At 37.3% G+C, this 11179-nt stretch overlaps 1 protein-coding gene across 1 annotated transcript in view; it reads left to right on the top strand.

Annotated features, from left to right (window-relative positions):
- The first annotated feature begins 591 nt into the window (after nucleotides 1–591).
- The window catches only part of DNAH5 (dynein axonemal heavy chain 5), a 114097-nt gene continuing 103509 nt past the window's right edge, over nucleotides 592–11179 (top strand). The window contains exons 1-5 of the mRNA XM_057390394.1: nucleotides 592–648; nucleotides 4869–5003; nucleotides 6778–6862; nucleotides 9898–10061; nucleotides 10481–10695. Coding sequence (XP_057246377.1) covers nucleotides 592–648; nucleotides 4869–5003; nucleotides 6778–6862; nucleotides 9898–10061; nucleotides 10481–10695 — 656 coding nt within the window. The remainder of the gene's footprint in view (nucleotides 649–4868; nucleotides 5004–6777; nucleotides 6863–9897; nucleotides 10062–10480; nucleotides 10696–11179) is intronic.

Below are 11179 nucleotides of genomic sequence, written 5' to 3'. Positions count from 1 at the left end.
GAATAGAAAACTCAGTAATTTACAAGTCTGTAGGTAAAAGATATTTGAAAGTTGCTTGACTATRGTTGCTATATATTTAAGCAGTCACCTGTGACAAGGAAACAAAGCTGTCTGTTGACACGAGGATTGCTTCAGAAGGCTAAACACAAATCAGAGAAGCAGTTATAAARTTGACTTCTGTAAACAGTTATGTTGCCCTTGAGTATGATGAATTGTATCCAGCCGTGTTTGTATGTAAACAGTATCACCTTAACAACTCTGGGTCTGGTAGCAGTAACTTTCAAGGCCTAATCTATAGGCAGTAAATTCTGGTGGCTAGAGACCTYTCGTTTCCGTGGTAGTGCAATTTAATTTTCAAGCAATTTGTATGCACACTAGAACTGAATTTTAAATACAGAGATAAGGTTAATAGCTGCTGGGTTTTTTTGGTCCTTACTCTATTTTCCAGAGTTCTTTTGGTGTTCCTACTGGAAACGAAAGAAGTGTAAGCAAAAGGTTGGGGGGACAGTGCAAGATGATGAATGTGGAAGCTTTCTACATGGTTTAGGGCTTGTTCCTGAAAMATACTTGATTCTTGTATTGAATGGTATGATGTTTAGAGCTGCAAGAAAGSAACTTTGGAAACGGAGCATTGGCAGAGTGATAAAGGTAAGAAAAAMTGAATTTTGAGCTAGGTTTAGACTAATAACCATGTAATTTGAATAAAGATGTGTATTGAGCAGGAGGGCATAGAAAAACCTGCGTTTTAAAAGTGGTGTAAGTGGATGATGTTAGTTGCATGGAAAATTTGCACTGGGAGGTATTTATGCATTTGACCAGTGGTACTTGTATCTTGCCCAGATTGTTGCAATGGTCTGATAATRGCACAATTTCACTAATGCTGTATTAGTACATTGWAGTGTTTCRTGTTGKATCTGACARCAGSGGKGGACTCTGCCACCAAGGAAAATAGAAGTGTAGGTTCTCTTTTCCCATACTTCTAAGATAGGAATAGAATTTTGGAGGCAATACTTAGCATTGAGAAGCAACAATAGAATATAGGAGTCAGTAAGTTACTTAGACCAAATTAAAAAACTGGTTATTTAAGCAAACTGTTCCTGCCTTAATGCAATATATTAACATGTGCAGAGCTGATTTTTGAGCTTTAAGAGTTAGCTAAGGGGATTGCCCCAATTCTTTAGGGTTTATATTTTTTTTTTGAAAGAGGAAAGAGAAGCGTGTGTGTCTATTAAAAACTCAGGGTGCTTGAAAATGTGCAAAATGGTTTGTAGTTTACTTTCATAGGGAAATTAATGAGCAAGGCTAATGCAATATGAAATATCTTAGCAAATTAAAGAAGARACAAAGGAATGCCACATTGGTTAAATAAATTTTGGATAAGGCAGTAAATTAACAAGAGAACATGCCTACTTTTTGACTTTTTCACTATTGAACTTGCCAGAAAAGTTTTGCTYATCCACATGACTTTGATTTGAGCATGTCTAAATGCAGTGATKCACAGTATTCTGACAACAAAATGCATCATTTGCTGGAGAAAGAGTGTTCAGAACAAGTTTTCTCTTGTGTGATTATGACTTGCATGCTAAATAAAAKTCTTGCTAACTCTATTCAGGGTGCCTGCATCAGCAGCTGCAGTCTGTAATGGAGAAGCTGGCAATAGTCAATAGCTGGTTTCTGAGCCTGTTGTTTCAAAGAAAGAAACCCTGGAATCTCTGACTTCTGCTTTTTTAGTACCTGCTGCTTAAATATATACATACTTTGTAGCAGCCATGAAACTTGTTCAAATTTTAATTTAATCTCCGTTGTTTCTTCAGACTGATGGTGAGATATTTATGGGTTTCCRTATATGTGAAGATAGAATTAGGAATCTCTCCCTTTTCTTCTTCAGGAGAAGATGTGTGTTGAAATTTGTTTCCTGTYCCAAATTGTTAGTATTTAGGTATTAGGGATTTTAAGGTTTATGCAATATAAAATGAGCTAGTTGTTATAAATGGACTAGCCATCAAAAAAAAGACTCTTCAGTTAATTAGTTTAGCTTTGGATCTTCATCTGTTGTGGAACTGTGTCATATGACCTTTCTTACCTTCATGACCAAGAGTGGTAAAAGAAACCCAAAACTAAACTTGGCTGTGTTACCTGTGTTGCTCTATATACTAAAACCTGAGGTAAAGCTGAATCATAAAAATCTTGGACAATCCTGCCTGATATTTAAGTGAGATGGTGTTTATCTCTAGTAAATTCTGCTCCTTCTGAATCCTCCCACATCGTGGGACATTAGGAAAAGGCTGCTGATGTTTTTCAGTTTGCATGTATGTGTTATTGCATGTAACAGCAATTTCTCTCTTACCTGCATAAATGATATTATGTGTGTTTCAGCATATTTCCATCTTCAAGCCTTRCTCTTTCAGTATTTTACAAAATGTTGAATTACATACAGCTGCCTATTCTTCGGAATATTTTGTAGAGATGCTTTTTAGGCCTATGTACTTCTRTAGTGAATCCCACAGAATATAATATGACAAAAACTCCCATGTATGACCACAATGCTGGTTTGAAGTGAGGTGTGAGGGTTGCTAAAGCGGAAAGGGAAGAATGAGAGGTAAGMAGCTCAACATTTTCTTAAAATTAATTCTCTGAGATTCCTAATCCTAAGTAAAGAAGATCCTACAAATTCATTCTTCTAGGAGTGTGCAAACGAAGCTCAGAAGCTAGATTGGAAGACAATTTCCAGGGTAGTTTCTTAGCTTTTTTAAATATGTAAATTTGTGACTTGCTATTGAAAGCACTGAAGTTAGGTTTCCTCTACTTTTCTGTGTACAAGCTAATCCTAAAAGTGAGGCAGGAGTCTCTTCTAATGACTGAAACAATTAATGTGTGAGTTTGTGGTTGAGCAACTCTTCATTTGGGAAGGAAGTCTGTAGAAATTGTAATTCATCAAAATATAGAACCCTGACAGCTTGAGTTGCATCAGGTGCTATTGCACTGCATTTCAGTAGCTATCAGGAAAAAAAATGTGTGGCACTTGCATTGGTTATAGAGACAGCCAACATATCAATGCAAATACCTTCCAGCAGTGACATGTCATAAATACAAGTCAGTGTCTYAATCTTCATAAAACTACAGCTTTACCATTTAGTTAATAGTTTCCTGGTTTTCTAGGTACAGTTCATTAAGTAATTTAAGTTAATTACTGTTTTAAAGTTTTGTGACATCTTAATGAATAYGCTTGTTACTTGGACTTAGACATCAAATATTGCTTAATGTTGTATGAAGAGCTATGCACAACAGCTTGTATATTTGTTATAGAGCTTGAGACATGATTTCAGTTTATACAAACAGTTATTTGTAGACTAAATGGAGGCTATGAACATATCAAGAGCATCTGTATAGGTGGAATTGTTGACTAACAACCAGTGTAAGGTGTAATCTTGTACAGCAAAATGTCTGGAGCTCTATGTTGGAAACACAAGCAGAGTACAAAAGTTGTCTCCCTTTTGTTTAGGTAAAATAAATGGATTCTTGTAGTATTAAATAGAAACTAGTTGGTAGAATATTGGTTGTATTTTTTTTTGTGTTAAAGATGCCCTATGAGTTGTGTCCAAATTACTGGACCAATAGTTTTGAGGATTCTAGTCATCATCTAGTGTGAATGAAGCTGATTCAGTTAAAATGGTGGCTTTTTGYAGTCTAAGTAGGAGGAAAATTTCTACTCATATTTCAAAATATGTAGGAAAGGCCAATCCTGTGATGACACTTCAGGAAACTGAAGACCATGTTAGGTGTGAGAGAGGTAAAGTAGCATAAAGTACATGTACAAATTGATCTGCTACTGTGTTCTTCAGACATATCTGTGTAAAGAATAGGGTCTGTATGTTTGTCTTTTATGTGGTAAAACATTTCTAATGCATTCAGCATTTATGAAGGCATGGTAGAAGTTACAAGTTTACCAAATATATCCAAATTCCTTTAGAAAGTAGGAAAGATGTTTACATAAGGGTAGAAAGAATATTAAGCAGGTCCTTTTGGCTCTGCAGAAGCTTGTGGATAAATCACTTACGCACACTATATAAAGTTACTAGTTTTATCCTCATCACCTGGGAAATAAGGATTGAATTTACCACCAATGAAACATAATTCYAAATTTCTTTTGAAAATGAAAAGATATTGAATCTTGTAATCCACAAGCACAATAATACCAGTAACTATTCCAGAAGGCTATTTTGTCTATAATGTAATGAGGTGTGTTACATATGGGAATTCAATTTAATTAGAAGAGTAGTCTTACTGCTTGAAGAATGGTATAATAGCTATAGTTAAGCACATTTGTAAACACTTGTGTACCTTGAGGCTTGTGGTTTGTTTTACTTCTCATTATATTAAAGAGATAATATATAAAACCCTGGCTTCCTCCAGCAGCATCTGTCTTTATTAGAGAACACTTACAATATCTTCCACGAATAAYAAAGATCAGTCAGAATCCTGTCTTKACTTGATGGTCATACGTGACTAGACTAAAAAGCTGAGGTGAAGGACTTGGGGTGTTGAAGATAACTTGCAGAATAATGGAACTGTATATGTAAAATACATTTTTTTCCCTACAAAGCCTTTCAACAAATTAGCCTTCCGTACAACATTATTTATGATAGAAAGGTTGTGATAAATCTGAAAATAGAACACCAGAAACAAACTGTAAAATTATAACAAAGGCTGCTTTTAAAATTTTCATTTGAGTGCCATGAAAACATAAATTACARGTGTGGAACAATGTAATAGCCTTTACTTTTTAAAATAAATTTTAAAGCTTTCTTTATTTTTTCCTTCAAATTACATTGTGAATTTTTCATTGTCCACTTTGTGTTTTATAACAGCAAAAGCTCAAGGAAGAGAGGGAGGCTAAACGTGCTCGTCTGGATGGCAGGCACGATTACTTACTGGATACCGTTGCMTCTTGCTTGAATCTGGACAAAGCAGAAGTAGAAGAAGCTATTCTTGATGGTAACCAGGTAATCTGATGAATTTGAAAGTGAAGCTCGTAGTATACTTTGAAACTAATATTACCAATAAATATTTGATGATATAGTTATCAGTCTTCATGTCTGAGATTACTCAAGTCTTCTCCCTGAAAARATATTTTTCAGCATTTTTAATTTWAGTTGAWAAAAGCATCCTTAATTCCASRACCTATTGGAAYGGTCTTGATTTTTAAATTGATTAGAATCTCTCCTTTGCAGTGGTTAAAGATGATATGGTAAAACCTGTGACTGTATTTCAGAGTGGAGCCACAGTGTGAAATCTTGCAATCCTTGGGTAATACAGCACATAAAGATTCAAGAGTCCTGTTCACAGCAGGTTGCAAACTGTTGTTTCTGTAAGGTTGTCACCAGCATTTGTGAGACTACAATGTGATCTAGTTTAGCAAGTTAAAAAAATTACCAACTACTTCACAAAATAGAATTACTTGTATGATCTTACTGACAGCATAAGAACTAATGGATGGTCTAAACAGCTACTAATTCATATATTGAGATATTGAAAAAATACCACTTTTTAAAAAAMCAAGTAGGCAGAAATAGATCTTTTATTGTACTTCCTGACACTGAAGTACCCATGGTTGTGTTTGGGTTTTTGTTTGTTTTCTCTATTCTCTTTCCATCTGTTTGCCTTCAATTTATGCATTCCCATTTCACCACTRATGTTGAGAAATTGAAGAAAGTCCTGTGAAAGATCAGCAAGAAAGAGGGACACAGGACATGTGAGGTATGAGATGAGGAAGAAGAGGTTGAGTGGCAGTCACATAGTAGTCAACTATTTTTGGTGGTTGCAAATGATAACTCCAAAGACAAAGCCACAGCTTGTAAAATGGCCCCCAAAGAGACTCTTCTTCACCAGGAGGGTAATGCAGCATGGGTGTAGGTTAGTTCAAGTCAGTTATGGAATTTCTGCCAAGTGGGTTTTTAAGACTTGGCCTAGGAAAAGCTCTAGATGATCTGAGCTGTTGCTGGTGATACAGGAGGCTGGCCTCAAGACCTCCCAGACATTCCTTCCTGCATTTCTCTGACTTCTTGTGGAAGTAAATAAGCAGTGCAGGACACTGTTAGGCACATTAAAAAGCAGAATTTGTTTCAGCCTTTGTGCATTCTATCCCTCTGTGTGTTTCCTGGCAAAATATACTGCCTGAGAATATCTGTCAGATGAGGAAAATACTGGCAGTTGCTATACTTGGAAAGAGAAAAGTGTAATAGTTGTTTTGACCTCAACTTGGAGGGCTCAGCCAAAATTTTCTGGAATAGCAGTTTGTTATCTTGATGTAACTGAGGCTTATTATTAATGGAAGAGGGATAATTGTGGCTTTCTTCCTGCTTCTGGTGATCTTTTAGCCTTTTTTTCTGCACTCGGAAGCACAAATGTTTCTGAAGATGAACTTGAAGGAGCCTTTTCTGCTAAAGATAGCTATGTAGTTAGGGGCTACATGAAAGAGTGACTCAGATCTAGAAAAATAATGGATGAGGCCAGGCTTTCAAGTGCTGAGACACAGATCAGCATAGTAGCACAAAGCAAATCAGTTTCTTCCTCAGCCTGCATGGCTGTGAATGAGATTTGTGGACTGCACCACCAACACACGCTTCAATGGTGCTTGATGGTGGCCTTGAATTCATGGAGAGTTGTGAAGTTGTCATGATGCTTATACATAAATATGTAAATTAATAAAGGCTTCCTCTGTTGTATGACATGAATCAAATCAGTGATGTATTCTCATCTCAACACGGTTTCAAACAGATAGAGYGCATTGACAGATTCCTGGCCCCCGGGGGTCTGCGTCATCTGATGTTCTACTATCAAGATGTGGAGGTAATGGATACAGGTAAATCAGCTTACGTTCTCCTGCAACATGTTATAGTTGTGCTAAGCATATGCGCAAGAAAAAGGCAAATGGTCAGGTTTTTATAAACTGGGACTTAAAGCAAGTCTGGTTTGGTCATACCGAGGCATTGATCCCTGCTCATGGAATGAGGATAAATGAAATTGCCAAAGCTTATTAATCACTTCTGCATAATGCTAGTATGAAGCATCAAGGTACTTCTTGGGAGCTCAGCAGCTCTTCTCTGTGGGGCTTGGAACTGTTTTTTGATGATTAAAAGACAACTTTCACACAAAGTGAGCAGTGACAAATGCTCTTCCCCCTCTCCTCCAATCACACCACCAGTCAGCACTAGAAACCATACACATTTCTTGGCACATAACCAKCCATCTAGGTGCTCCTGTTGTATGACAAATGCCTTCATGAGGCCCACATTATGGGTAGAAGGGGTGTTACCCCWGAAGTCCCTTCTGTGCATACCCCTTTAACCAGTGCCCCCATGTTCCACACATCTGGAGGAATCCTCCTTCTCACTTACTCTGGAGGTAGGTCAGAATTCCCGTGACAAGGACATCCTTCTTTGTCCATGGTTTCTCTCCCAGAGCTTCTGCTGCTGCTGCTGCCATTGGTATCAACCAGGTGCCCTGTGACCTCTCAGGGTCTAYGAATGATTGGTGGGAGTTCACCCCCACTGCTTATCCTGCATGTGCCTGAACAGCCTTGTAAACATAGCTATGTATATCTGTATAATATATATATATCTGTTTATTCATAGGCAACCATACACTAGATGAATGTAAAAATATGTATTTATATTTCCTGTATTATCAGTACACATGCATATATCTAAAAGGGATGAAAAGACTGTTTAACATGATCTAAGCAACTTTAATAAAAAAAGTTTCAATGCCCATTAGAAATACAGTTAAATGAAAACACAAACACAGACACTAATTTAGAAATCTGAGGAGCAAATTTTAACATGCTCAAGACAAAGTGGTGAAAGTATGTCAAGGAGAGTGTGAGGCAAGGGTCAAAGCCTATGAATCTAATGAGAGTTGCCCTTGCCCATCCCCAGATGAATCAGATCATACTACAGTATGGCATGACTGTGGTASCCTTTTGGGGTGTGGTGCTAAATGYAGGCAMTATGGAAAGCAGTACAAAAAYSCACAAACAGAACRYGAACAAATTCACAGTGAGGTGYGCATTGGGTGAATATGCGAAAGTCCCTAAAACATCATATACACAGGAGGAAAAAAGAAGTTTAAAGAAAAAGTAGAAGTGATGGACAAGAAGGTAGTGGGGATTGAGTGGGTTGGAGACTGACTGCCCATAGCTGTAAGTGTAATTACTTGCAATGCTATCAGAGTGTAAAACCTCTACTGTACATTTTCCCTTTGTAAGTGGAGCAGAGTTTGTAAAGGAATTATCTGTGCTGATTGTTTAGGGCTGTGGTTCACAGCCTGTCAAAGCAAAATTCTTGGTTGTGGTGATGGTTGCTAATTGGTAAATCTAAGGGAATTTTTATGGCATTACATGCGCCTTCTTGGCAAGGGCACTTATGACAGCCACCTCATATACGAGCTAGTTTTCTGACCCTGGTGTGGATCAACAAACGCTTTTGTTAGGGCAGAAGATGGTTCTATGAAGGAAGCTACAGGGCATTTTGTGTCCCTGCAGAGCAGGGGTCCTCCTGAATCTGCAAGTTCAGGAAGATGTACTTCAGAGTCCTAGGGGGTCATTTAAAAGTTTGATTTCTTGCATTTTTTTTTTTTATATCACTACTAATGTGCTTTTTAAAAGCTTCTAGCACCCTTTTCAGTAACAGTACATCTTTTCTAAAGGGACTAAAGGTTATACTATCTACTTCACCTCCACAAATTGTGTGAATGCCCTGAAAACTTGGATGACTGTAGCTGGTCTTGCCTCTGTAATTACTGCAGTACAAAGATAGTGCAAGTTTATTARCATGCAATAAATCAAATTAATAACATTTCCAGAGTTAGGTCTTTKGCTGGTGACAGAGCCCTTGTTGTGCTTCTGAGGTATATGAAAAGGAGATTTCTTCAGAGCTGTGGTGAAAGAGGGGAGGGGAAAAGATGATGCAAACAGAAGGGTGGAGAGGGAATTCATGGTGGCCACCTGATCCAAAGCAGGGATCCCTGGGGCAGATGATCATATACCTGAAAGAAAAAAAAAGTGCAGTGGGATCTATCACATTTTAGAGGTTGTCCTTTAACTGCTGGCATCAACAATTCACTTTTTAATATTTTTATTGTTGTAGTGTCTTACTGAGATGTGTATGCATGCAATTTTACTCTGAGGTAATGCTAGAAAACGAGTAAGAAAGAAGTAATGTGATCAAAACCCCATTTCAGAGAAATATTTTTTCCCTCCAAAGACACTGCTTCTTCTTAGTGACCCTCTRTAAGTGTTGCCAAAACAGCCTGAACATGGGAACAGTATATTCATGTTGGGGGAAGAAGAAAGGACAAGGAAGTCCCTTGGAGCTCCCTCACTGTTTATTTGTTGTTGTTTTGTTTGTTTGTTTGCTTTTCCCCCAAAGAATCTGCTGTGGCCTCCTTCTCCTTGTTTTCAGATGCACCCTATTTCCCCCCTCCCCCCATATCTCCATGTTTTTAAGGAAAGACAATTGATAATAGCTCCTCTAAGGTAAACTACATCACTACTTTTATATTTTTTCTTTAATGTTTCTTTTTCAAGCAATAGGGCATTATTTGCAACTGCATGATAGAGCTATATAAAAGGACATTGCGCCTGAATCAGAAGAGATAGAAAAACAAGTAAATGAATAGAAATGAAAGGCTWTTGATGCAAGAATTGTAAAACTAGATTAAATAGTTTTTACTGTGCTATGAAGACTCTGAATGCTGTCTATGGGTTGTTCCATGAGGTTCCTCCAGGGCACTAGGATCCAGAGATGCRCAAATAATGACTCAATTGTTTATGTAGAAAACTTTTCTTTGCATAAATAATTAGTGGGTCTTGACTRTTTGTTTTGTTTGAATCTGTAGAACACTTTGGCTTTCCAGGAACTGGAATGAGCTCTCATTTGACCAAGAAGAAGAAACTAAAAGTATTTGTGACAGAGGGAAAAGAAGTTGCTCTGACTGGTGTATGCATTTTCTTCATTAGATCTAGTCTTTCAAAACCCATCACAACTGAGAATATTTATCAGGTAAGTCAGTGACTGCTCATCTCTGTACCTAATCTTGTTTAAAATACGTTTTCACCTTGGGATATTTGTATCAGGATATAACTTGACAGGTCTTGACATGGAGAAATGAGTAAAAGGACAGAGATGGACTAAATAAAACAGGACAAAAAAGGAGGGGAATAGAAAAACAGATAWTGTCTTGTGGCAACAACCTGAAGTATATCATTGATATGAAAAAATGATGCTAAGGAAGAAAATATAAGACAATCTGGAATGACAGAGTAATTAGTCAATACCTAAATAATGGGTTAAATTTTAATAAATTTTAGAAAATTCTTTAGAAAACCAAAAATTATTTTACCTTTGCAAGTATATATAGAAATTATGTATAACAAAGTTTTGGCTGGTGAAAGACTTCTTGTATTTTTTGTCTTTTACAGGAAGTAAATTTTAATATGATGGATGTAGGYCGAGATGGCTTATTAARAAGTGTTGAGCAGTTGATATCAGAAATCTTCATTCCAGCCTTACAAACTATGGACCGTGGCTGGGTTGAACCTCAGCAAGTTTCCAATATTAAACAGGATTTCCTTCGTGCCCTTSAATCATTTGTTAGTGTCCTATCAGGAACTGAGCAAAGTCTGTTGGAGAAGGTAGTGTGTTCACATGGCAAATAGAAAGTGAGCCAGCTGTAGAATGGTTCTAGCTCTGGAGCTTTTGAATTAACTGCTGTTGTAGATAAGTCATGAAAGTTGCTTTTGTCAAGCTGGAGAAAAACTCAGCACTTTTGTTTATTGTTATCAGTAACTGTTACACCTTGATCTGTGGTTTTAGCGGTTCTGTAGGTCCTTCTGTTCTGTTTATTTTWGGGCCAATTCTTTAGAGCTTTTCTTGATTCTCCTATGGCAGTGGTCACTCATAAACATCGAATGATTAATGTATGACTAACTGTTGCTTTAACTGTTGGTTTCTACTCAGCTTTTGTAAGGAAAAGGAATGACAGCACAACTGTCTGGCAGGTGAATTCTCCAGGTTCTGGAGTCCAGCTCTGCCTCAAACCAGAGTTTAATTTAGACTGAGCTGGGAATAGGAATTGAGATACCCCTAGCAGGGCAGCCACTTACTATTATTTGTCATGA

The sequence above is a fragment of the Malurus melanocephalus genome, unplaced genomic scaffold, assembly GCF_030028575.1.
Source record: "Malurus melanocephalus ecotype Western Australia unplaced genomic scaffold, MMel_1.1 scaffold_25, whole genome shotgun sequence".
NCBI classification, from domain to species: Eukaryota; Metazoa; Chordata; class Aves; order Passeriformes; family Maluridae; genus Malurus; species Malurus melanocephalus.
The sequence above is the reverse complement of the archived record's forward strand: the minus strand, read 5'-3'. Positions and strand labels throughout refer to the sequence as shown.